Source organism: Sarcophilus harrisii, chromosome 4 (genome assembly GCF_902635505.1).
Source record: "Sarcophilus harrisii chromosome 4, mSarHar1.11, whole genome shotgun sequence".
Taxonomy (NCBI): Eukaryota; Metazoa; Chordata; class Mammalia; order Dasyuromorphia; family Dasyuridae; genus Sarcophilus; species Sarcophilus harrisii.
The window spans coordinates 436014690-436042669 of NC_045429.1; the positions used below are offsets into that span (position 1 = coordinate 436014690).

Here is a 27980-nt window from a genome sequence, read left to right on the forward strand (position 1 = left end):
CTTTAAAACTTTTATTCAACAATTTACATTACTTTGATCTACAAATTTTCTGGGTTTTGTTTTTGTTTTTTTTTTTTCCCCGATAAAATAAGTAAATCTAGGTACGGTTGCAGAGCTGTTGTTGGGTCAGCAGAGTAAATGAAATTCACGCAGCTTTTTTTCTTTTTTAAAACACTGGATGTGAAGACATCAACAGAGAAAGATTATGTCATGGAACTGACACAGAGCCTCCTTGGGGTCTATGATGTCAGATACAACTACAGCAAATACCTAAGCAATTAGCTAAAAGGTTCATCTCTGGCCACTGCTCGTAAACTTGGAAAATGCCTGGCTTTTTGACTGGGTAACACTTTCGAACCCTTTATGCAATTACTCAGGAAGCAGGAGAAGGGAGAAGGGAAAACCTTAGTATTTACCCCATGGTGTCCCGCCCTTCCCTCAAACTAAGAGAGAACTCGGCCCCTAAACAAGCTGTCATGACAACTCTTTCCCCCCCAAGTTCTACTGCAACTGGACACAAATGAAAACTACTGATGCTTTAGAATAGGCTCTGTCCACTCGAGGGCACTTCTGCCTCTCAGGCCATGCAAACGAGTGGACCCGAGTTTGTAGATAATAGGCTAGCTCGACTGCCATGAATACTGACAATACAGAAAAGAGGGGGGAGAGGGATGTGTCTGCCTGTGTTTTTTAAAGTCAGCACACATTAAGGACCTCCAGGTGGGTTCCAAAACCACAGAAGGTGCATAAGCACACGTGTGATGACTGAAAAATAGCCCTCTTCTGTACACTGGAAAAGCTGTAACATTAGCTAAGGATTTCGGCTGGATCTAAGAGCATAGAAGGAAAAACTGTTAAGTGATCTCTTTACCATAATGGTTAGCCTTTCCTAAACAAAAGGCCCTAAGCTAATTATACCCAACCCCCTACCCCCCCCCCCAAAAGAGAAATCTTTAAAGAATGGTTTAACTAAACCAGTTTAGGACAATTATACATATTTTTTAAAGCAAAAACACAACAAAAAGTAAAGCTATTTAGTGCATGCAAATTGCAGCAACTTAACTGGCCCCATATTCCTACACTAAGTAACAAGGGCAATTGTCAGGGGACAAACTTCCCTCGACGGTTTTGTGCTTCCTCTGCAAACACCCAAAGACCAATTTGGGCGAGTGTAGCAGCTAAACTAATCTCAAAGTCCACTTCCTCTATTTGTACGCTTGACCAAAACTATGTTAGAAGTGTGAAAAAAAACTCAATCCTACTGTTAAACCCACTTACACTTAAGACATCAAATTGGCCAAAGCTTCTGTGAAACGGCCTTCGTTTCAGTTTACTTCACCTCCCTTCCTTTGATCCAAGAAATAGCGGTGCAATTCTTTCTTACTAAAGGAAGCAATAGCACAGGGATGGGAAAAATTATTCAAATCTCCCCAAGAGGATGACATTTGCTCTAACTAAGCCAAGCTCTCCTTTCCAAACCGTGTCTGCTACTAGAAGTGCTCTTTCTTCCCTTTTCTGTAGTTTCAAGCTAGACCAGAACTGTGGTCTTAAAATTATAGTCTCCCTCAGAGATAGCATAGCTAAAGAGCAACCGGGAAAATAACAGGGACAGATGATACCAACTTCTGGTAATGAGACACAAAACTTCCAAAAACGTGTGCATAGCTTTATTCATCTGCTTAGAACTAACCTTGTCATGGAGCTTCAGCAAAACCCGAGTGTGCAAAATGCGTTTCTTAGAAGTAATGCGAGCAAAGCGTTCACATTCACACTGGCACAAGTACAGAGGCTAACAAGTCACACTAGGGAGAGCAAGTCTGGAGACGTGATGGGAAAAGGAACAGACGAGAATTGCACAGTTCATTATTTCCAGACAATGGTTGCAGACAAGCATTTTTCTTTATTTTTGTTTTATTTAATGATAAGCAAGGTGCTGTATTTTAACAAAAACTTAAATTGAAGAGAGCTGATAGTGCAGCTCCCACAGAATTCCAGAGCAAAGTTGGCTCCATCCCTCCCAGGGTTTTGCAAACAAAGCATTTTAGAACCCCCTCGGTTAAAGGGGCAGGGAGAACATTGAAAAGAAACACAAGAAATGCCTTTACATGACTCAAGGAAGGTGCTAAAAGCCAGCAGGTAGCAGGAAGAGGGAAGGACCAGAAGAGAGAACTCTGGGGACTCTCCTCACAACCTACAGAACAGCCACTAACACATTAAGAGTAAAATATAAATTGCCCCAGTTCTAAAGCAGTTCCAGTTTGTGACAGGACCAATAACCACAGAGATCAAAGGGTGAGCTCATCATTCAGCGTGAAATGGCAAGAACGTGGACCTCAGAAACTACTAAAAGATCTAATTTTTCCTTAAAAAAATACACATGCAAGGCACATTGATATAAAAATATAAAACTCTGGCTAAAGAAAATGTACTGAATAAGCAGGCAGATTTTTGTCTCTGTAGTATTTACATACCATGGGCAAAATTTAAATTCTGTTTGCAAAAAATCTGACTAGGTAAGGCTAGGTTACACGTTCCTCTCGTCCCCACATTCATGGGATAAAGGAAGTGATTTCTTACCCTATTTGGTGTTTTCTTCCCTGTATAACAATTTCCTTTAAGATCCCTTACACGCTTAATAATGTCTCTTCCCTCTTGCCAAGTCCCACTTAATCTGTTTATACCTGGGTTTGCCTTTGGTCCAAGTCAACAGATTTAGCGGGAACAGTCCGCCTGGACTCTAAACCAACAAAAATGCTCCGGAAGCAGGCGTTACCAGTACCCCTTCATGGGCCAATGTTGTCTGGTATAGGAATGAGTCTCCTATGGTCTCCATTTACTCTTCAAAGAATTTACCTGTGCTCACTCACTACCTCTTTTGCAAACTCATTATGGAATGATGCAATATTAGGGGAACTGTCTTTGCAGAGCATCTGCCCTATCCTCTCTCCCCCAAGCCTACCACAATTACAAGGTCACCAGGTAATGTGAACATCTACCCTTCAAAAAAGGGACAAGTTCTCTTAAATACAGACCATGAGGATATTAAAGTCTAATCGTCTAACAGCAGCACTTAAACAACAATTTTCAATCTATATATTCATCACATTAAGGAAAGTCATCCCCCAGGGTGACAGAGTTCAAGGTTCTTTTCCAGGAAGTCACATTCTTTTTTGACCTTAAGCAATCTTTTCCCCCGTCTTCTGCCTCCCTCTCCTGACACAGGAGGAAGAACAAGGGCAAAGCTAGGTGGGTAAACAAAAGGGATTAATTTTTGATAACGGGATGGGAATATTTTTTAAGGCCAAAAAGCTTTACAGTAACAGGCTCATACTGCTTTTGTTTGCCCAGGTTATTGTCTATCACGGGTATCATGGTAAGCTACCTCCACTGATGTGTTCCCCCTTTCCTCTCCTCTCCTCTCCAACAGTCTTCTATTCACTCTTAAGAATTAGTGGCTGTGCTGCAGATAAGGGGCCTAAGCAACCTCGAAAGAATCATGGCGTATTGTTCATGGAAAAAAGTGCATCACATTCTTGATTTTCAGTTACTCATAGCAGCAGCAGGAGCTTTAACCCAAGACAACATGAACACAGTTGTAAGTCCATTCTTAAATGCAGCAACACAATGAAATGTCTTCAAGGTCAAGAGAGGTTCCTCAATAAAGAATAAACAACAAACTTAGACTTTTAACAGAGAGTCAAATTAAAGAGGCATAATTCTTATTTACACATCAAAACAAACCACTTGTTAAAATACTTAATCTTTACAACACCTAGCAAAAAACAAAATAAAAGACATAAGAATAAAGCAGAAATTCCTAAAAGCAGTATCCACTTTTGGAACACTTATTTAGCACCTGAGGAAAGACTGTAATGAAAAGCCAACAGTTTCAGTGGCAAACAGCAAATGTGACATCGGCTTAAGATTGGTATGTTTGCCCTATACAATTTTCACACTAGAGAAATGCAAATGGGACTTACTTTTTTTGTTTGTTTCCATTGTTAATAAGGCTGTAAAAAAGGGATACATACCATACTATGATGTTAAAAAATGGCTTTAGAACTCTGAACATAAACAAAGCTTTAGGATGAAGTGTAAAAGAGGAAATATAAATCCACCAATCCCAGAACTCTCAGGGACTGATTTTCCACAAGGATTTCCAGCACCTATTAGCCACATACTCCTCGGAATTCCAAAGGAACTGCTCCATTACCAGCGGTTTGCAAGTACACATACTCCAGGGAACCCTATCTATACTGCCTCTGGAATTCAGCTGTTATACCAGTTAAGGACATTAAGACTGCAAACAAGCCACCTGTAATATGATGAAATTGTGGTGCAATCTCTAATTACAAAGCTCGGCTAAATGTAGTACAAGAGCAAAATCACTCATTTTGTTCATTTTCTCTTCAGTCTTAGTTCATAGTTCTCACAATTTGCACAGGCTAATCCATTTATGAACAGGGCCTGGAAATGCCTTCTCACAACTGAAAACAATTCTGGGGCTTCACTCACTAGATTTCATAATCTTGGCATCAAGCATTAGGCTTGATTGGTTTGCCTGTGCAAATTCTAAGAGGAGTCCTTCCGCTTCTAGCTTTGCTTCCGAGTTTTCCCTTTTAGAGAGTTCCTAAAACACCAGGATGTACAACAGCATTCCCCACATTAAATGGAAAATCCTTGGCGATTCAAGTTAAGGACAAGATGAGAGACCTTTGTCCCTACTGGAGCGGCCTTCTCAGCCTGACCTGAAAAGACAACCGTGACTTCTGCCCGCAACCTCTAATATTGGCCAAACACATAGCCCTGCAACAAGCATCTGTGTGACTATTTTGTCATGCATATGAAAATAAAGGCTTCCACGCTCTCTTCCGCGGCTGTTTACAGCAAAGGTCTGAGCGTGTGCCCTCTGAGGGAGCGGACCAGTGGTCAAGTCATTCTCTGTAGAAGCTGGCTCTTCTCTGGGGAGAGGAGCATGAGGTTGGAGGGACTAAGGAACAAGATGACCACCCACCCCTCGTATACAGCTCTGGCCCATCAGTCCAGATCCCTCTCCAGGGGCCATTCAGTGCATAATATCATTATAATTTCACACCAAATGCCTTTTCCGAATTATTTTTTAAGTTCACAGCGATTAGAAAGAGAGAAGCTACTGGATGATTTAGTGTGGGATAATAGCAGCTACTACAACTGAACCACCAGCCTGACTTGGCTGTGTGTGGGAATGTTTCCCCCTGGAACTTCATCGAAGTTAGTTGTGTCTGTCATTCCATGCAAAAAAAAAGTTTTAAATGGCAGCTCTTATAAAGATTAAGTTTTTGCAGATTCTCAGTGAGCAGTGACTAGCTAAGCCCCAAAGCGATAAAACAGAACAGAGAAAACACAACAGCTTTTAGGCCATCTATTTCACAGAAAGACAATATCCACAAGTTGGTTGCTTTGTCTGGCATTCCTTCCCAGAAAATAAAGAGCAAACTGCCATTACCAAACATCCCAATATCCCTCCTGTGAAACCTGTCACTAGGAAAAGCGGAAAGCGAGGCTCTATCTATGTGATTAACTTCAGCAGGGCTGGGTGGGAGAGGAAGCAGACAAAGATAAATACACCCTGTCTTTTTAAGGGGGATGGGGGAAAAGGAATTTACTCAAGACACTTACAGCAAAGTGGTATGTGACATACGGGCCTACGAGCAAGACAGATTTTTAAAGAATTCTTCACCCTTAATTAGTATCTTCATAGCTATTAAAAAAATAGGTCATGAGCTCATTCTTAGTGCCATATTTCAAATACTACCTTATTTTTAAAAAGATTAAAACCACCTGACTTAACTCTGTATAATGAAAACAAATGGCACAAAATAAATACAAGTTTGTTCTCTGAATACTAATGCTTTACACACATTCTTTTACTCCCAAGTCTTCCTATCATTTCCCTCCTTCTCCTCACATGCAGGACACACACACGCACACAAACACACTATTTTCAGTCTTTAGAATGTAGGGATTATGTAATCCCTCAAACTGTATTTGGTTTTATGCTACAGTACTAATACTCTGAGTAGAAGGAAAATTCATTATACCCAACAGTAACACATTATCATTATTTAAATGTGCTAAATTAATCACAGCTGAGTTCTTAAAGTTTACACAAAATAATCAGAAAACAGATTAACTCTTAAGATTTTTTTTTTTAATAAGTGCTCTGGAAGGAATTGTGTAAGGACCTAAGAAACTTTTCAGACAAATAGAGTTAAGTGTTACAAAACCAGCACAAAAGAGGTTTATTCTAATGTCCTGCTTGTCCCTCAGCAAAAATGTCCATTAACCCAATGCCCAGAAATACTGACTTATTGTGGTAGGGGCACTAAGGTTTCCAGAAAGACGAACGTTTCTAACTATGGAAATCTAACCATACAATCCAGCTAAACTTCAATGGAGGGAAAAAGGGGGAAATGTTAGGTCCAGAAGTACAATTCTCCACTACCTGCGCAGAGGAGGGAAGGGCAGGCAGAATTCTCCTTGTTCCTTGCCCCTTCCCTTTAGGCGAGGGACAGGAAAGGGGGGGGGGGGGGAGATTGGGAGACCGGGAGGAAACAAGGAAGACAGGGGCCAACAGTTTGCTTATTATCTTTTGACAATTTATTTTAAAATCCTCAGGCTAGGTAGTGTTTCCTCAATACTCATTAAGTTTTGTTCTACATATGGAAGGTCAGATTTAAATTTGGTTGGGTAATTATGTTTCTTAAACAAAAATATGTAGAGAGAAAATTTTCATTCAACTTCTGAACCTCACTAAATCCAGAAAAGCTGCTGGGATGGGGATGGGGATGGGGATGAGGATGAGGATGGGACATCATGGGCCAGAAGAGTTCAAAACTGAAAGTGAGAAAAACACATTTGGGAGAAGGAAAAAAATGGAATCTGGCCCTAAGGCGGCAAGTGGTTACACAAGGCAATTAAACACACAGCAGAACTTTAAAACCAGTAAAACAAACTGGATCTTTTTTTTTTTTTTTTTTTAAGCAATCTTAAATGTTTTGACTTTTTTTTTAACTTTTAAAAATTTTTATTTAAAAAAAAAAAAACACAAACACAGACTTCTTCCACCTCAGTATTATGCTGCATTTTCCAGTTTGTTCAATGCTTTAAAGCTCAAGGATGCCTCTGCTCAGAATTGTACAAGAGCCCAAAGCATCCTAGCTTTTGGCAAGCAGGCAGGAGACTCAACAGAATTAAAATAGGAACACAGGCAGACTAGATGCAGGGCACATCTGTAAACATATTATACATTTGAAAATTACAACATTTGTAAAGGTGAGACAGTTTACAGGTGAAATGAAACTATTCTGGAACTGGCCAACCACAAGTTTCTGAACCTGGACTGATACAATAAGTTATTATTTTTTTTTAATATATATATATTATGTATAAAAAGCTTGTTTACATAAAATGGAGTTGGCAATCCATGCTTATACTTTTTAAAATCTAAGCAGGGCAGAAACCAGCAGACTTTTAAAGATATTTAGTTTCTCTATCCTATGTTGAATCCAACAGCTTCTTTCAGGAACTACCTTAATAAAAGCCTTAAATAATTAACAAAACCAGACAACCCATCAATGCTAGAATCTCAAAACATTGGACACACACAACTAAACAGAAGGGGTTCAGCAAGACAAGTTACTTTATCCCCTAATGCCCCATAGGATCCAATCTAATCTTATTAGAAGATACCTTTCCACCTAAATGCCCAGCTAATGAACCTGTATTTTAAGTGTGGGTGCTTTAAAAAAAAAAAAAATTCTAGTACCTGTGTTGGTGAAACAGGCTAGAGAATTGATTTTGCTACTAACATCTGGCTGATCTTATATTGGACCCTTGGTTTTGCAAAACACCCCCTCCCCCAACCTAGGCAAAAAAACAAAACAAAAAAAGCGAAAACCGTTTGAGTAAGTTACACACAGGCTGCCGTGTGCAGGATGGCTGTGATGGGGAGCCAGGGCTTACGCTCTCTCTGCCATAAAGGTCTTCCCAGAGTTTCACATTCCATGCCTTTAAAAAAAAGTTTTGCTCTAGTAATAAAATATATTTAATAAAGAGATAATTAGAAGCAATAGCTCAGAAGTACACAGATTGCAGGAAAATAGAAAAGGCTACCTTCCAGGGGCAAGGTTTATTTCTTCTCCACTGGCTAGAAACAAATATGGAAACATTTTAGTTCTCGTGGGCTCTTTTTCCCTTTTTCTTTTCTTTTTTAAAATAACTTAAGAAAAAAAAAATTTAAGGGGGTAAGGAGTTTGCAGAAAAGGAACATATAAACATGTTTTTTTCTTAAGATTTTTCATGAAAAACAAGGAAAACCCCCAGCACATTTAGTGTTAGACAGAGCAAGTCTGGAGCACCTACAGTTGAAAAGCAGGGTATATTTTTGCTCCTACTTACAGTTGGATAAGAAAGTGGGAACAGTCTTTTTGTGTGTTAAATGACTAAACCAATCATTTGTCCTGCAACCTGTCTTAAAATGACACTCCTATGAATTCTTCGTTGTAAAAGTCCAATGTGTCACCGAAGCCAAGTCAACTGTGTACCACCTCTTATTCCAGACTTGTTGGGTTTCCATCCCCTCCCACCCCCCAAGATGACAATTTCCCCAGCACCCCACAGGCTGTTTTACTCCGGGCAAAACATGCAAACCATTTTCTGGAGAAGGCAACCCTGCAAATTTCAAGGCGTTTCTATCCAGCATTCTCGTAGGGTTCAAAGTAAAACAAAAAAACTGAAGGAGTGGGGAGAAATGTTGAATCATTCTGGGTTCTCTGTGATTAGTATATCACTAGTCACAGAACAAGAAACCGAAACCTTTAAAAGTGGAATTGCCTCTCCAGTGGGTCACACTGGTTGCCCATGTTGATGACAGCAGGAACTTTGGAACCACGCTTGTGTATTGAGTCTGTATTCATTAATCACTTGCATTCACTCTTTAAAACAAAACAAAAACTAACAAAAAGAAAAAAAAAATCTACTCAGTACCGGAGATTAAATAACCATGTGTAGTCTCTTGAAATAAATTTTCTGATTCCTTAAGAAGTCTAATTACTTTCAGTTGCCTCTTTTTTTTTTTTTTTAAATAACTATATATATATTTTTATATATTATCCTGTGATTCTACTTATGGTTCCTCTGCTGCACTGAAGATCTAGAAGGAGCATCAAAGCCTTGTGTCCCCCTTGAGTGGCTCTGATGCTGCAGAAAGCTGACAAACAGGCAGCTGTCTGTCTGTCTGTCCTGCTGCCTTCATTGATCTGGACTATCCATGGCTTCATCATAAGTGATTATCCTTTGGGGATCTGCAGAAGGAAAAAAAAAGGTGAAATGACACCTCAGACACAACTCCTCTTAAGAAGAACAAATACCCTCAACTTGATTGTTGCTGAAGATTCTCTCACATATTAACCACTAACACTCCATGTAACTTTCTCTTTGCAATGTCACTGCAATGTGTTCCAATGAAACTCTCAACAGTAGATTCAAAAGTCCAGAGGGATCAGTGCAAAATAGGGAATCACTTGTGATTCCTACACCAAAATATATATACATACATATGTATTTAAAGATAAACTTGGCAGAACTTTTAGTTCTTTTTAATCATATATGGTTCAGTTTCCTCTTAATCCACTTCAACATAAAAATTCTCCATGTCTCTTGGACATTGGAAACATGCAGTAATAAAAATATCCATGTAGAGGAAGAGGATTTGTTTCTGTGTGTGTGTGTGTGTGTGTGTGTGTGTGTATGTGTTGTGGGGGTGGGGTCCTGTTCCCATCTTGGGAGAGTCTTACTTTTTGAAGAACCATGGAGGCCCTGATTTTGGTGTCTTTTATGAACTGCTATTTTAGAAATGTATCTGGGCTTCAAAATACAGGACATGATCATCACAGATGTCTAACTAATGATGATAAAAGATGAAAATGAACCTGTAAGAATCCACATTCATTCCAGACCAAATATTTGGGTCTAGTCCAGGGATAGGGGAGAAAAAATCTGAGGTTTCTAGGTAGGTGTGAGCTGTGAACGTGCTTGCCTCATAATTAGCCTTTTCCAATTAAATCACTGCCTCCTAACTACCCAGCTGCATATAGATTTGGCTCAATTGCAAGAAAAATTAGCACCCACTTAAGGTAACAGAAACTATGTGCTTCTCTCTAAGGAAAAGCTCTAGAGAGTGGAGCTTCATATCCATCTTAATTTTTTGTGTGTCAACAAATAACAGCAGAAATGAGAAAAAATGGCCATTGAGGGGAACTCCTAAGCTTACTTGGTTCAGTAACACCTAATGAAGTAAGAGTAAAAAAAACTGGGGGAATACTGAAAACAAGATTTTATAATCCATCTGGTTTTGCATTATTTGACTTCATTTTATACAAGATCAAAATGGAAATTACTCTCTAGAAATATCTCAATCTATTTGTGGTACTTAGCAAATGGACACTACACTGAGGAGCAAGCACTTGCAGCCTCTCTCATTAGCACATCCTTGAAATACAAGGAAAATTTCCAATGAACTGTTACCTGGAAAGGCAGGAAACAGGATAGTCCTGATATTAAGTACGGAACAGGAAGGATGATAAACTAGTAGGAAGAAGGGAAATAAGAAGAGGAAAGGGAGTAAGGAAGGCTTTTTAAAAAAAATAATATTGGGTGCTTGTGTGGACTATAGATAGCGGCAGCCAGGATATTGAGAGCTTTCTGCCCAAGTTTTGCTTGTACAAACATTCATTTATTCTTGACTAAAAAACCCTGTTCCTAAACCTTTAATGAACTCCAACATTGCTAAGCCCCGGTTTTCTGGGAGAACAATGGAGTGCCGGGGGCATTCTGTCACCCCTGAGGCTAGGTGCCAGGGACAAATCATTCAGTACCTAGGGAGCTGAGGAGGTTGGAAAGCCTTTTCCAAGTGCGTCTAATTCTGGGTATTTTAGAAATTGTTCTTAGGATGTCTCCAATATTATTTTAGCCTGAAATACAATCAAAACTAGCCAAAAGGTACATGAATACTCAAAATTCAGTTTGTCAATGTTTTGGATGTGACTTGGATTCTCATAAATTGACCTTTACTTTCAAGATAGTTCACATTCACTAATATATGGCAAACAGGCACACAAAAAATAAAATGTTACATATTTCCATTATGTTGAATTTAGCTTTTAAAAAAACTTCAGTGCACACCAAGTTTCAGGGCCCAAGAAGAAAAACAACTACAAAACCCTCACATTACTGTCAGGAATTATAATCAAGAAATTAAAACTTTTATAAATACAATTTTTCATTCAAGTACTAACCAATTGAGAGTTTGCGGATTAGGGAGATCTCTCTCTTCCTCCAGCCTACCTTTTGGGATATTTCAGGAATAAGTTTCCATATACATACAAGAGTAGAAAGGAGTTTCTGCAAGAAGCACTACTTAATTGTGCACCCCTCAATTCTTTAATTGGCCTGAAGCTAAGAAATAAAATAAGGTTTTGCTAAGATTTTTTGGGACTATGAACTTCAATTACTGAGGGTTAGGGTCCTGTCCATTCAGTTTCCCCAGATTCACATGTAGCAACATTTACAACTGCCAATGCTCCTACAGAGAGTCAGTTACAGAGTGCCCCAATCTGGGAGGCCTAAGACAGCCTTCACAACCCTCTCCCAAATACTTTTGATATTGATAACTTCCATTCAACCCAATTTGCAGTACTTACCTTGCTTCTGCAAATTCCAAATAGATTCCATTTCTGCAAAAACAAGGAAAAACGTTATTACTGAATGTTCAGAAGATGCTGATTTTAATGTTAAGCCCATCCATTTTTTAAAATCACAAGATGATGTGAATAAACCTTTTACTGGACCTCCTAGAGAGAAGCAATCTTGGAGTCTAGACTGTGCTCTTCTCTACTGTGGCGAGGGTAGGGGTGGGTATTACCTTGCTACTTCTGCAACATGGACCAGGGACAGGACATCACTTAAGAACTTCCAAGTGTTGATTTTAAGAAGTAGCTATTTTATAATTGCAATTAAACTACCAGTAGAACAGACTTTTTTTCTTGTTTATATTCAAGATCTGATGAAGCAAGCTATCTATGATGAGGTTGGCTGCCATAGTTTATCAGTGAAAAACCAAGTATTTGTTTGTGTTATTCTAGAAGCACAATATATAGGACAAGAATGCAACATGTTTGAGAACCATTGAAAAACAATGAAATAAATTCATTGTTATGAAATAACAGAGCCAACAGCCATTTGCGAAATACTAAGACTATCAAAGAAGTCAATCTATTAAAATAAATGTCTGATAAAAAAATTAATCAAGATGATCAAATGATTCTATGAAAAAGGTATAACTTGCTTGAAACCCACTCACTCTCTGAATTCAACCATTGCATAACTTAGGACTTTTTGGGACTATGAACTTCAATTACTGAAGATTAGAGTCCTGCCCATTCAGTTTTGGCCCTAAGAAGAGTTGAGAAAACATATCTCTGCTTTCTTTGTAAGAAGCAGGAGGCCCTTGGGCACCATACACTGTATAATTGCCAGGTAAGCTTGAGGCCTGGGCTGATTTAGGAAACTATACCCCTCCTCTCAATATTTATTAAGAGAAAAGATTGGAGGAGCAGGTGGATAGAACTTTCAGAAATCAATTATGATGGAAAAACAAAAAGGTACCTAAAAAAATTAACTATAGGAAAAATAACTTTCTCTTCAATCAGATGCTTAAGTCTTAGGAAAAAATTGTTTGGAATGATTCTGCTAAAGCCTGTTAAAGAATAATGAATGGTATTAACCACCATAGTTCACCAGTATAAAAACAAGTTTACCTGGTAAATAAGCAGGCCAGAAAAAGTATACTAATTATAATAGTTGTTTTTACATTAGGGCTACAAGTCTGTATTTTTCTTAACATGGGCTATGCTAACAAATACTTCACCATCAGTGTGAACTTCACTTCCTAATAACCTGTTCTCTGGAAAAATATGCTTAATCTGCAAGGCCCACTGTCAGTGGACAGGTGTTTATTAAATAGAGGGTAATCTAGAATCTTCATATATCATAGATTTGCATTCATGGGATTTTAGAGGTAGGGTAGGCATGAAAAGAAACCCCATTTAAAATGCTACAAAATAAATTTTTAACACTTTCCAGTTGTTGAGGACAGAATAAATCAAGTATTTAAAAATTAAGCCCGAGGTTGGTGCTAAGAGATGAAAAGTTCCTTCTCCTTTTGCTTCAGAATGTAATGCCCTTTTTCTTGAGGACATTTTGTGAAAAGTTCTAGCCAGCAAATCACCACCAAGTGGCTTCAAAATAATATACTAATATTAACTAAACACAACAAGCACTTTGGAGGTAGAATAGGGGATTTATCTGCAGTAAAATTTCATAGTATTTCATAAGTTTTGTAAGAAATTACAACCAAAGAGGAAAAGCAGACTCCATTAAGGGGAACTACATCATTTCACAACCTAGAGTATCTAAAACAAAACTCAGATGTGAAAATATCCAGATAGTTGAGTAGGAAAAAAAATAAAACGTCACATGGAATACTACTCGGCTATAAGAAACAAGAAGGGGAATGGGTTTTGGTAAAACCTGGAGAAGACCCATATGAAGTGAATAGTGATCCATAGTGAATAGATCATTGTACATGGTAACAGCAGTACTGTCAAGATTCAATTGTGAAAGACTTGATTATTATGATCAATACAAACAATCCAAGACAGTTCTGAAGGGCTCCTAATAAAAAATACTATCCATTTCCACAGACAGAACTGATTAACTCTTGAGTACAACTGGCACATAATTTTTTTCACTTTATTTTTCTTGCCTTTTAACCAAATTCCTAAAGAGAGTCACCAACAAATCACTGCCTCCATTTCTTTATCCCTTACACTCAACCTTTCTGGAATGGCATTTCTCACCCCCATCACTTCATTGAAATTGCTCTCTCCAAATATTATCTAATAGCTCTTCTTAACTGCTAAATTCAAAATCCTTTATTTTCATAGATCATCTTCTTAAATAGTGATCCTAAGATTTCCTGGGTTCAATGATTTCTCATTTTCTATCACTATCAAAGCAAGCATAATCCTACTGAGGTCTCCAGCTCAAAAACTGGGCAAGCCTCCCTCTCCCCCCCCTTTCTTATCCAATTGCTCCATCAAGGCCATCCCACTGGTCAAAAACCTTCCCAAGCTCCCTCCCCATCTCCAGTCAGGCATGGAAAACTCTCTCCGACCTTTACAGACATTCCCTACCACCACCTCGTAGTTTAGAACCTCTAGATTCCCTCCTGATTCTCTCCACCTGTGTGCGTGCTCCTCCTCCCTGTAAGCAAAACCAAGAGCAGAGACACTGAAACTACCTGTGGCCTCTGGATCTCTGGGCAGAAAATCATCCCCAAGGGGCCAATGTAACCAACCACCAAGCAGACACCTCACTTGGAAGGGGAAGAGAGGCCTTTGATAGAAACAACACATTACATACATGGATCGTGCCTCTGAAGAAAACTTCTGCCAAAATGTTGCTGGACTTTTTCCTCTTTATTAACACAACTAGAACCTAGTGTTTCTTTGTGCCAGGGAATGATAGCCAAGAGATAGCTCTAGGTGACCACAATTCAACCACAAAAAATTAACCTGTGCACCCAACCATTTCTCTGATTCCAGACCAAGTCAACCTCATTTTTTGCAATAAAATTATGTCCCTGAAAGGGTGAACAGTTTGTATTACAGTTTAAATTTGTCTTAAAAAAAAAAAAAAAAAAACAAACAAACTTGATTTTGGGGCACTATATTTTACTTAAGACAGAAGCAAACATATATACCTGTGGGCTGATTTGGAAGAGTGAGGAAAATTGTCAGCTAATCTTTTCTTTTCAGATTAGTTGTTTAAAGCTGCCCTTTTCAACTCTTCTCGTGTGTTTTAACTACTCCAAATGGAAAAAAGACAAAAAATTCCTAAATTTATAAATTACTCACCAAAAAGACCATCATAGAAAGAAATCTGGGTGTTTAAAAGTGGAGCTATGTGTACACAGCTGTCTTTCAATAATCATACAAATCAAACCATCACCATTCAATAAACGGTACAGATTTTTTCCAGTATATAATAAAATCCAACCACAACTAAACTTGGTCCTCGATTTAGTTAATGAGGATTTTCCTTATAGGCATTCTGAGGGAAAAGTACTCATTTAAAATATTGGGCTCAACAATAACAAGCATCAGAAGTAGAATGTTTTTTAAAAAGTAGGAATGGTAATCATTGATCTCAAAGTCAAACTTAAAAGATTCATTCTAGAGAAATCTACACAGCCATATTAATATTGCTTTAGATGCATGTGTAAATGCACATGTATGTGGCAAATTTAGTTATTTGGGTGGGAATGTGAAAAAATATAATGCCTTTTATTATTACATATGCTTTCTTGAAATGGAAATTTATCATTACATATTTTGATCTCCCTGATGATCTGCTGGGTACATGACAATGCTTTGTTCTTTTTAATTTTCCTTTCTTTTTCTATTTTGTCTTTAGTGGTAAATATTAAAAAAAATAAATAAGGTAAAAAAAAAAGGCAATAAATCAATATTTTAAAAAATAAATAAGGTAAAAAAAATTTTTTTTAATTGCCTACAAGCAATTAATCACCAATAAGAAAGCAGGCATAGCCTATAATTTGCATTCTGGAATACTAATGAAGGTCCCAGATTTGACAGCCTCCAGCTAAGAAATTAACTCAGTGCCAGTCCAACTTTTAACCAAGCAATAAATCAGTATTAAATGAAATAAGACACTAATTAATGAGACCCCCCTCTTTGTTGTTGTAGTTTCTGTAACTGGTAACTAGTAACTACGCGTTTTCCCTATCAGTAGCTTAAAAATTCTTCTCAGTGCTACACTCAAACCAGCTGCAATTTAAAGTGCCATGTAATAATGTAGAGATGTGTGCTCATTAAGTCATTCAATACCGATTTCTCGAAACCTTATACTACTTAATCATGTGAAAAAAATTAGTTATCATAAATCAATTTTACTTAAATGCTTGCAACTAAAAATTAGTATTTCCCTTGATCGGCCTTTATTATTAAAGTAAATCTGTTAACTCTCCAAAAAAGAGGGGATACTTTGCTTCAGAGATGGCCGAGTCCTCCCTTCCAGATATATTATAAAGACAAATTCAGGGGCTAAATGGGTTTTCTTTGTATCACTAGCCACCATAACCAATTAAATCAGATACTGTCATGCCTAAATAGCCTTCCTAAGGTTTAAAGGACCACCACCACTGAGATGACAGTACTGGGAAAGAAAAACATTCTCACATAGTACCTTTAATTTCTGGGCTGATTTCACTCCCTCAAGGGGTTATATTTTAAATTAGTTCTCATTAATCCAGACTTCACTAATTTCAAATGTTATTCAGAACCAAAGAATATGATTCCATGACTGCCCTCTCCCTTTAAAAAAAAAAAAAAAAAGGGATGTTCTACTGTTATTAAATTCTAAAAAATTTTTGAAAGAAAATCTAAAGTATAGATGTAGAACATAAATTCTTTAAGGGATGAGCTTATGCCTCACAGAGGCATACAATAAATATTTGCTGAATTAAAGGGAACCCTGCTAACTGCACCAGCAGATCTCACTCTCATATTCTATCTCTATAAGAAGCAGTTAAGAATGAACTTTCAATAATTCAAAATTCTTGTGGCCACAATCTATGTAAGCAGAAAAGTAGTTGCCAAATTTTCCAGTTTATATTAATCAAACATACAATTAAACAGACATACAACAACATATGCAATAAAGTACTCCTAATGAAGTTTTAGGAAGCTGTCCTACCTACATTTTAAGAGCTCATTCATCCTATAATCTCAATGATATAGTTAAGAAATCATAATGTTTATTTTAAGCGTTCTAACAGTTTTTTTAATAGCTGTCAGTTTTCCTAGTCCTAAAAAGTGCAAGTAACAACCTTGCCTGACAAATTATAGGAGTCTATAAAGCAAGAAATGTTTGTCAGTGTGAAAGAATAGACAGAAAAACTACAAAAACAACACAGAAAACTAGTATTGCAGGCAATCATTATGTAGTTTGGAGGCAAGTTTTAGACTTCAGTAGCCCCCTATTTCTAAAGTTGACTTTCAGTTATCATCAATAAAATATTAAATAACATCCAGAGCATTATATAATGGTTAAAAGAAAGATACTGGTATTTACAGGGCCGAATTCACTTACAAAATACACTGTGTAATGACACTCGACAAATGTTGTCAACTTGTAAAAGTCAAAATACATTCATGCCAGTATCCTGCATAATTTAATTAAACCAATTTGTACACAATGAAGACAAATGCTACTAATGCAGAACTAACATAACTCTCACCAGCAGACCTTCCCCTTTTACTACCCACAAGCCTGAAAGAAGGAAGGATCAATAGTGCAGAGAGCCAAGTAAAAGCAGTGATTCAAGACTTAATTCTCCCCAAAATAGAGCTCAGTTATAACAAGGGTCATGTCAAAGATGTTGATTTCAACTTTTAATACCAAAAGTCTTAGCTTGATAGAATCAAAAAGAGACCCTAAATAAATCTGAATAATGGCTTCTTCTGAGGGAAAATATACAGAAAAACAATCCAATAATTGGTTTCCTAACTATTAAATGCCTAGGACAATGTTGCTATTTCTTAGGCTTCAGGGCCTAAAAAATACAAAAATGGATGGAAGAAAAAAAAAGTTTTCCTTCCTTTTTCTACACCAAGTCTGTAGAAGACCAGAACTGTGTCTCCCCTCCTCCATTCTAAAAAATTGTTGTCTGTGTCTGACTACTGTTTAATCGTCCCACCTGTCTCAAGGAGTAGAGCATGCCTTTTGCACTTTAAGTGAAGAAATGGATGAAAGGAGACAGTTGGAAGAGGGCAAATCAACACTCCACAGAGAAGCACCCCCCCCCCAAAAAAAAGTGACAAGATACTTTATAAAACCCTGTATGACCCTGAGAAACACTAGGTCTTTTCTACTTTTTACATTATCAATTCCCAGAATTCTCCTTCTATTCTGCAACTTGACAGACAAAACAGCGCACTAGTTACTGCAGACTCTAGTTTTAGTTTTTGTTAATGTTTCACAACTATAGAACCTGCTCCCATCCCTTACAGGCTCCCATGAAAATACAAATGTCAGGTCCAAAGCCAACCAGGATCAGCTCTCTTAAACTCAGTGGAATTTCTGTATTTTAGGAGACATGAGATGTTTCTGCATTCATTTGCTATTCTAGCCACATATACCTTACACAGGTATTTTAAGAGTTACTCAAAATTACTCTACCCGCTTTGATAATGAGTTTCCAACCAATAAGCTTTTACTTAATGAAATGACAACTCCCCTTCTCTCCCACCTGTTTCTCCTGCAAAGAATACTCAAGGAGACTCTACTTCAAAGAAAATGGCTAAAGACATCTAATTAGTTTTTCTTCATATCATACAAGTGACTGAAAGAAATTTAGTATGAAACTATCTGACAAAGCCAAAGACTGCAAAGATACTGAAAAATCTCAATATTTTAACTCAGCCAATTATGACACTCAAAAGAGCAAATCTAAAAATCATGGGGCAAACTTTGAAGGCCTATGTCATGAAGAAAGATCAGAAAAAATTAACTTCAATAAGCTGTGAGACTGCCAGAAATTAATCTATCAGCACAAAAGGGAATTCAAAACTGCACCTAAAACAGTCTACTCAACACCAAGCACCTACTTCAGACTTCCTGACAAAATGTGACCCAGCTTGCCTATCATCCCCTTCTTGGATCCCTTTTCTCAATCCTCAAAGCACTTTACCTAATTAAGCTCCTGGAGAGGAGGACCTCTTTAGCCTTTGTACTCCAACATCTAGCAGTTTCTGGAACACAGCAGATACTCAATAAGTGTCTGGTGATTTCTACTCAAGTCATCGATCAAGCTTGTAAAACTACCTGGAACCATGATTAAAACGGACAGAACAAGGCGAATATGTAGGGGAAGAGCGTGGGGGCTTATGAACCAGTAGGCAGAGCTTTAAGACTCCTTTATATATCCTCCACAATGCCTAAGACACTACATACTAACTAAATAATATTTATTGAGTGTACATCCATGAGCTGAACACTACAGAAAGGCAGGGGAAAACTGTGTAAGTCAGGAGGACTGGGGTGAGGTTGGAGTTACTGGTAAAAGAGAGCCAAAGAAGCTATGAAGAGGGCAGAGGATATGAAAGAGAAGGGGAAGGAAGGAGCCAAATATTGTGCTGATTTACATCCTGCTGATGGCAGGCAGGCAGTAGAGGTGATTAATCATAAAACAAAAATGCTATTCTTAAGCTATTGGAATTTGTACATATGCATGGTGGTCATTCAGTCATCCCAATAAGCCAGATGCTAAATTAATTTACAAGCTAATCAAACAAACAAGTCAAATTACTTTTCAAAAGTGCTCTTCAAAGTACAAAATACTTTACAGTACTGACTTATCACCATGATCATTCTTATTTGTCTGATTAAAGGCTGAATGATTTTTAGCTGTTTCCAAAATAAAGCAATAACAGAGTATAAAGTCACCTCTGAGAATGCAGTTATTAAAATATTTGAAGAGCCTTCTTAGGACGCCGTTTCCTAAAATTCTTCAAATCTTCATTCCAAAGAGAGCTGGTTCCTTTTAGTATCCTTTAGTCAGACTGTCCTAGGCCGTCCTCAAAAGGTCGAGGAGGCAGATTCTGCCCCTCAGTCAGCCCTATAGAAATCTACCACAGTTGCATACAACTCACAAACGTGGCGCATGAAAGATCTATTCCCATTATAAAAACCCCCACAAATCTAGTGATCAATATAATCTAAGCCTTTAGAGAAAATGAAAAACCTATTTAACCTGACACTTGCAACCTATGTTACATCACTTTTAATTCATCTGTGCTACCTTCTGAAGAACACTACAAGCATCCCTTAATTAAAGGTCCCTGAGGATATCTTATGTTCGCTAAAAGGGGCAAGATAATATGCCCAGGCTCCTTTGCAGCAGCGAACTACATCTTGGCATTAGTAATGAGCAATCACATATTATAAATAATCAAAAAAAAGATTTCTTGTTCCTAAAACCCCTGAAACATAGCATCAGCAAGAAGTGATGGGTCTTTTTCTTGAGAAGAGCTTAACCCATCCTTTCCTTATTATCTCACTGTCAGGACAGCTCAGTAGGAAACAGGACAGTTAATTCTGCCAGTTCTAGTTCTAAATTTTCACAGAATTCTACCCTCTTTTCTATCCCAACCCCTTCTTCTAACAGGCTCCTTTCAGCAAAAGGGCAGCTGTTCGGATATCACCTTCTCCAGGGTTGTGGGGAAAAAAATCATGGCTCCCAACAGTTTGGGACATGCCTCTGGTAAACAAGCCATTATGCACAAGAACCTCAAACAATAATTGCTAGGCAGTCTATTTCAATTAAACTGTTATATGTCCTGTTCTAATCAGGGAGTTCTGTGTCTAAAATACTCAAAATTCTTTAGCAGTCAGCCACCCAATTTGCAAGCTCTAGATTTTACCTGTGTGGATTTTCAGTACAGCAATAAACTGGTCTTCCACCTTAGGCAGACAAAGGGCCACCCAAACTCCAAATTAATATATGGAATTGGTTAAAATTCATTTTTTGGAATTCAATATTAACCAATTTTTAATTGTATTTAAGAAGTAATGTGTCAAAAGTGATTCAAAGTAAATCTTACATAAAGTCATGCAGAAAACAGTGCAAAAATGAAACAATTTCTTAAAATGGAGAGTTGAGTACCAACTGAACTAGTTATTTTCCCTTTTCATTTTTTAGTCTATCCAATATGTCTAAAAAGATGTCATTAGATAGATGTTTTTAAATTAAGTAGGCCAGGTAAAAACTTATATAGGGGTATATACATCTATACCTTTTGGTTGAAAGGAAAAAAGTACAGACTTAGCCATTTTATTATTTTCCAAGGCTCAAAACAGCAGACAAATTTAGGGGAAGACATTTGTGTCCTTGTTATCATCCGTCTGTCCATCTGTCATCCCCCACCCCCCCCCCCCCCCCCCCCCCCCCCCCCCCCCCCCCCCCCCCCCCCCCCCCCCCCCCCCCCCCCCCCCCCCCCCCCCCCCCCCCCCCCCCCCCCCCCCCCCCCCCCCCCCCCCCCCCCCCCCCCCCCCCCCCCCCCCCCCCCCCCCCCCCCCCCCCCCCCCCCCCCCCCCCCCCCCCCCCCCCCCCCCCCCCCCCCCCCCCCCCCCCCCCCCCCCCCCCCCCCCCCCCCCCCCCCCCCCATCAGGAAGACCCATATTCAAATCCAGCCTCAGACACTAGCTCGGTGACCCTGGGCAAGTCACTCACCCTGTTTGACTTCAATTTCCTCATTTGTAAAATGAGCTGGAGAAAGAAATAGCAAACAATTCCAGTATCTTTACCAAAAAAAGAAAAAAAAAAAAAAAAACACAAAAAAAGTCCTAAATAGGATCATGAAGAGTTGGACATAACCGAAAAACAAATGAATAACAACATCTAGGCAAAGTTGGAAAAACGTTCTCATTACTTTTTCAACTCTCCACATCTGCCTCAACAAAACAGAATTCGGATTACTTGTAAAAAGGACAATCAGAGCATCCCACACAACTAAAAGTGTACCTATTCCACTATAATTTTGATCCCAGACTAATAGGCAGTATGTTCTTTATGACATTAGGTGCTTAATGCAAAAAAGTGTTCTTTAGATTTAAAAAAAAAAAAACACCTTTTCTACAGCACAAAGAATCTGAGGCGACTCCTCAATTGCTATAAATAAAGTACAATCAGAAAATCTTAAATTCACAAATAAAAGCCAAGTATTTCACAAAACAAGTGAGTTACCTTTAGTGTGATATACAATAGCAGCCCTCAGGTCAAAAGAACCCCAGCTATCTTTCCTTTCTAGGCCTCTCTGGTACCTCTGTTCTTTGGCGGAGGCTAACAAAGTGTTCGTAGGAGAGGCCAGAGGATTTTCTATCTCGTAGTCCTTTGAGAGAAACACTAGAGCACCTTGACTACTGATGTCTGCCTTTTGCAGGTCACCTGTGAGACTGGGCTCCAAGGTTAAGGCTCCAGCCTCAATGGCAGTCCCAGGCCTTAGAATGCCACCCAGCACTTGAGGACTAGTCCGTTTATCCAATTCATAAGCCTTAGGAAACACAGGATGCTCAGTTCCTGAGGGAATGATTTCAGCACCCTGTGAAACCAAAGTGGCAGGATATTCCCCTTGAAATGTCACTTCCATCACTTTGTGTTCTGTTGATTTACCAATAACAGTCTCGGGACCAGCACTAGGCTCATTTATAAATGACAAACCCCACTGATTCTGGAAGATATCCCCCAGGTTTTGCTGATCTGTCTGAGAGGGCAGATCAACCTGTGCTGCACCCAAAAGCACAGTTTGCATATTTGAAGGGTAAATAAAAAGGCTAGGCTTAATTTGTTCAACGGCTGCAGAAGTGATGCTCATGTCCTGGAGTATGGTCTCAGTCCCAGAAGGGGTGGGGGTTACAGTACTAGCAGCAGTGGTGAGCAGTGGCTGATTCCCTGGAGAATACAGACTTCCCTCCGTCCCGGCCAAAACAGGGCCATTAGAAAAGTTGGCCGAAGTAACCGACTTCATAGCGGACATCGGGACTTGGGACAGTCGACTTGAGGTTTGGGCCTGAGTTTCCCCAGCAGACGGCGAAGATGATGACAATGACAAAGGAGACACGGAAGGGCTCTGAGCGGCTTTGTTGAGATTCTCTTTAACTTTGCTAGCATAACTTATTTTAGGAACGATTTTAGCACTGCTATTGTCCACTGGAAAAACCGGGGGAGGCTTAAATAGGGTCCATGAGTCCTCTTTGGAGGCAACAGCTGTCGTGTGTTTGATTTTGGGTCGATCATCAAACTTCTTGCTGCTCCCACTGGGCTTGGCATCCACGTTTTTCCGCTGCACATCCCCAACGCCGGGTTTCCCACGCCCTGCTCCTCCAGAGCCAGGCTCATACTTCCAAATGGGTTTAGAGCCATCCCCTCGGTTTCCCTTTTGTTCGCTATAATCAGGTTTGAAAGTGTCAAGTCCCTGCTTGAAGTTTGGGGGGTTGGACTCCTGCTGCATTATTTTGTCTTGCACTAAATTCAGGTTCTCGCAGCCCTTGGCACTGTTGCGTCTGGCCTTCCGTTTCTTAGGAGTGGTGTAGCCGCTCTCAGAACCACTGCCATCATTATCGGCCCCTCTGCCTACATAGCCATTAGTGATATAACCAGAATTATTTGTTACAACACCATTCGGAATAGATACTGTATCGGTCTTGTCTATAGATTGGTTGTCTCTGGGCTTACTTTCATAAGATTTCTCATTCTTTTTGTCCATACTGTTTTTCTGAATGAAATTCTTGGTTTTAATTCCTGCTTTCCCAAAGGTACTGGTTTTCACAGTCTGCTTCGGATTTAGATTAGTGTCTATAGCTTGCTGGTTGCCATTGAGTACCCTCGTAATGGGGTTGGTGGCTTCATCAGAGCCCAAGCTCTTTAATATTTCTCTTTCTCCAGCATTACCATTTAGTTCACCATAGCCTAAGATAGGGGAAAAAAAAAAAAAAAAAGTCATTTTGATTGCAATAATAGCTATATGGCAATCTACTTTTTTTAATCTTTGATTCTCTTTAAGTAAAAAGAAATACACCCTGGTGAATTATATCGAATCCCAATTACCAAATCATCCAGAAAGTGAAGAATGTGGCATATCTAGTGAGTATAAATATTACAGAGAGAAACCTATCAAAGACTATTTTTCAATATACCACAATTGGCTAGTTTCTCCCTTCAGCAATTTTCATTGTGGAGAGAAATGATAGCTCTAGTTTAGAATTCTATATAGTTTATCATTTACAATTTTATCATTCTTTCAAATACTTCAATACCTTTATGAAACTCTTCCAAATTGAGAAATTGGGCTACAGAGATAAAAACAAAACTGAATACTTCTGCAAAATCTCAAACTTACATTAAGATATCTAGAACTATAATACCCAATGTAATGAAACCAGGAATTGTTCATTGTCGCAGCTGAAACGAAAGCTCTATTACATAAAATTGTACTAATTTGATATTCAGATCTAATTAGAGGATTCCAATAGACAGCTAGGTGTGGAATAGCTAACTTTTTAAAGTTGCTAACAAGTTTAGGAAAGATCAAGTTTCCAGTGATCACTAAATGATGAGCATGGAACTTGGAACAATCATCTATTTTTTTCAAATTTTGTAGTAAGAAATAGAATAGTGGCAATATGCTTTGTAAAGCATTCTGAACTCACATCATTGAAGTTTTGCTATCTTTGTATGTAGGTTACAGAAGCAGACTAAGAAATATTTTAAAAACAGTTTAAGGGCATCTTAAATTTGGGGGGGGGGGGGGGGGGAACGCAAAAGACCAGGAAGAAAAACCCCCCACAACAGACATAAGTACAGGCTTTACTGCACTCAACTTCTGCATCATGGAAGGCCATAATGGTGGTGGAAAGCAAGAAATAGAGAGGGTCTTCAGAAGATGCATAGAGTTTGGATCCTTCAATCTTTTTAAAATAGAACTATTAATAGTAAGCCTTAAATATCAACTATGAAAATGCTATAAAATACAGCTTCCAAAAAAAAACCATTAAAAAAGTTCCACTCCCCTTAAAACGGTCTTAGGTGAATAACACTTAAAGCACATTGGCCATCTATAAAATGGGCAATGAGGTGAAGGTTTGAACTGAAGAGCCACTCTTCCAGTTACCTATCTATAGAGGACCCTAAGGACTCAACCAAAAAGAGGACCAAAAATTCTTAAATTATTTCTACTGTTATATTCTGCAAAACTCCAAAAGGGTAAAACAAAGTTCCTCTGGGCCTAGCTTTCTAAGAAAAAAAAAAAAAAATCAATCTCATCTCTTAAAAGAATTTGTTGTTCTTTTTTCTTTTTTTTAAAACTGGCATGCAAACTTTGAAAGTCTTCACATCAGAAGCTCTCAGATGTTCAACAGCTGTATTGGCTCTAGTCTTGTGCAATTCTGAAGCAAGGACAAAAACTTTACAAACTCATCCAAGCAAAGGGAGTCTTAGAAACAAAGGTCTGAAACCTTTTCAGCTCTATTAAAAACTATATAGATCATGTGTACCTCAAGAAAAGGGACACAGTAAAACACAAACCAAAAAAAACTATGTAAAGGCCAAAACATTGGGTTTCTCCTGGGACAGAAAATAAGGCGGAAGGGGCCACCTGAGAGATCTGGGCTTTTTACACAGGAAGAGACCTAGAGATGAGGTGATTTGCCCAAGATCAAACCTGGAGTAGAAGTAGCAGGATTTTAACCCTCTTTGTCTCATATCAAATTGGCCCAGAGAACTAAAACGGACCGACAGGATAGCGTTATCAAACAGAAGGAACCCGGGAAAGGCCATTATGCACCTCAAATACAGCAGAGCTCTGAAATTCAAAAATCAAGCTCAGAAGGGCCCGGCAATTCTGCCTGACTGTATGACTATTCATTTATGAGTTTTCGAATGCCAAGCCCCGGCAGGCTAAATAAAAAAAAAAAAAAACAAAAAAACAAACCTAAGAGTTATAAACTAAAAGGGAATGGCCGCACGCTCGGGCTAAACAGCCCCTCGGCTAAACAGTGCCAGGTGGGCTAAGGCACGAAACTCCATCTTAAAACGGACTTCGGTTCTACCGGGTTCTGGAAAGGACCGGGGCTTTTGGACCCGGCCTCCAGCCCGCGGACCCCCGCGGGCGCTCGCTCGCTCCCTCTACCGGACAGCCGCGTCACCGCGGCCTCTCGGCCGGCCTGGGGGCCAGGCTTCCTGCCCGTCCTCGCCAACGTGCAAGCACCAGCTCGCAAAGTTTCCCCACGAGCGCCGGAGCCGAGCCGGCCGGGCCCGCGCGGGGTGGGCAGCCCCCGCCCCGCACTCCTTCGAATTCCTGGTTCTAATAAAAACAAGTTTCCCGACGAGGTTTCCCCGAGCGGAGACGGTCACAGAAGTGCTGCTAACTTAGTACTAGTTGCTCAACTGCCTCCGACCCTCCGGGTTAACAGATCCAAAAGTACTTAAAATGGAAACCCGGCCATCCGCTCCGAGCCCCCCCGGGGCTCTTCCCACGCGCGGCAGAGGAGCTGCCGGAGCTGTGCGTGAGGCCAAATTTCTTGAGAGAGCCGCCTCCCCCTCCCAAAAGACCTACCCCCAGTCTTGGGATACCCTATTTAGGGGCTTCAGAGAGTCTGAACCCCAACGTCTCCCCTCAAACCCGCAAAGGGATGTTCCCAATTCATCCTAGAAAAGCGGCTTTGAGAAAATAACGCCCCCAAACTGCTTTCCGGGGGCAAGGCCGGGGCCTCGTCTTCCACGCGGCCACCACGCCGGCGACCTACAGCTCGGCGGCCCAGGGTCGCGCCGGCCCCCGCCTAGGCCAGCCGGGATGGGCCCGGGACGCGGCCGCCACCGCCGCCCGCCAAGCTCTCCGGGCTCCGAGAAGGGGGTCCTAACAGCCGGAGGCGCAGGCCCGCCTCCCCCACCCCCCGCGGCGCGACCCCTTGCAGCGTGGAGTGGCGTGGCGTGGCCGGTTCCCCCCCCCCCCCCCCCCCCCCCCCCCCCCCCCCCCGCCCCCCCGCCCGCCTTACCTCCCCCTCCCGCCGGCCCGGCCAACCACCGCCCCTGGCGAGCGGGGAGGCCGCGGGACACGCCGCGGGCGGAGCCGGGCCGGGCAGGGCAGGGCAGGAGGCCGCGCGGCCGCCGCTCCCCGCGTGGCCCGACCCCCCAACCGCCCCCGGCCCCGGGCCGCCCTGCAGCCGCCGGGTCACCGAGGCCGGGCCAGGCCGCAGCCGGGCCGGGGCTGGGGGAGGGGGGGCGGGGCACGCGCCGGGCTCGCGGGGCCCCCCCGCGGGGCCCGGGGCCTGTGACAGGAATCGGCTCCCAACATGGCGGACAGGAAGCGGCCCCGCGACGAGCGGAGAACATTCCAGCCGCCCGGCCCCGGCGCGGCCCCGGCCCGGCCCGCCAAGAGAGAGGGCGGGCGCGGCGGGAGGCAGCGGGAGCGCGGCAACCCGGCCCCGACCCCGGCGGCCCGACCTCCCCCGCCGCCCCCCGGCCGCAGCCCCGGCGGGGCCACAGGTGGGCCGGGGCCGGGCGGCGCCGGGGGCCGCGGGGGAGGGGAGGCCTGCGTCCGGGCCGGGGCCGGGGGCCGCGTGGAAGGGCGGCGGGCCCGGCGGGGCGGGAGCCCGGGAAGGTCACGCCGGCCGCCGGGCGGAAGCAGGGGCGGGAGCAGCGGCGCGGGAGGGTGTCCCCGTGACCCCGCAGCCCGGCCGGCGCCCCCCGCGCTCCCGGACCTGTTTTCTTCTTGGGCGCTTCCTGGTGCGGCTGGAGGGCGTGCTTGGGCTCATGCCTCAGCGGCTTGGGCTGGGCCTTGGGGCTGCCGCCGTCGGGCCCATGCTGCAGGTACTGGTGCGGCTGCTGGTGGTGCTGGTGGTGGTGGTGGTGGTTGTGGTTGTGGTTGTAGTAGTAATAATGGTGGTGGTGGTGGTGGTGCGGCGGCAGCGGGGCTGCCGGGGGCGCCTGCTGCTGCTGCTGCTGGGGCTGCTGCTGGTGCGGGTGCTGGTGGTGGCTGTGGCTGCTGCTGCTGCTGCTGCTGCTGCTGCTGTGCTGGGGCGGCGGCGGCTGAGGCTGGGGCTGGCCGGGCTTCTCCTCCATTGAAAGCGGCGGGGACTCCCTGGCTGGGGCTGCGGGCTGCTGCACCGTCTCCAGACCTTCTCGGGCTGCTCTCCGGGCACACACCGTACATCTGAGTGGCTCTCTCCAGGGCACCGGCTGACTGGGGGATTCTCGCAGATTGGCAGCCGCCGTCCAGCAATCAGCGGCCCGGGCCGGACCG

General features: G+C 41.5%; 1 protein-coding gene across 1 annotated transcript; it reads right to left on the reverse strand.

Moving 5' to 3' along the window:
- Positions 1-1645: 1645 nt before the first annotated feature.
- On the reverse strand, positions 1646-27980 carry NUFIP2 (nuclear FMR1 interacting protein 2). The gene is made up of 4 exons (XM_031967716.1): positions 27439-27980; positions 21929-23650; positions 11742-11774; positions 1646-9344 (listed from the first exon to the last, which is right to left on the reverse strand). Exons 1-4 carry the CDS (start codon positions 27797-27799, stop codon positions 9292-9294), a joined length of 2169 nt encoding a protein of 722 aa, XP_031823576.1. The 5' UTR covers positions 27800-27980; the 3' UTR covers positions 1646-9291.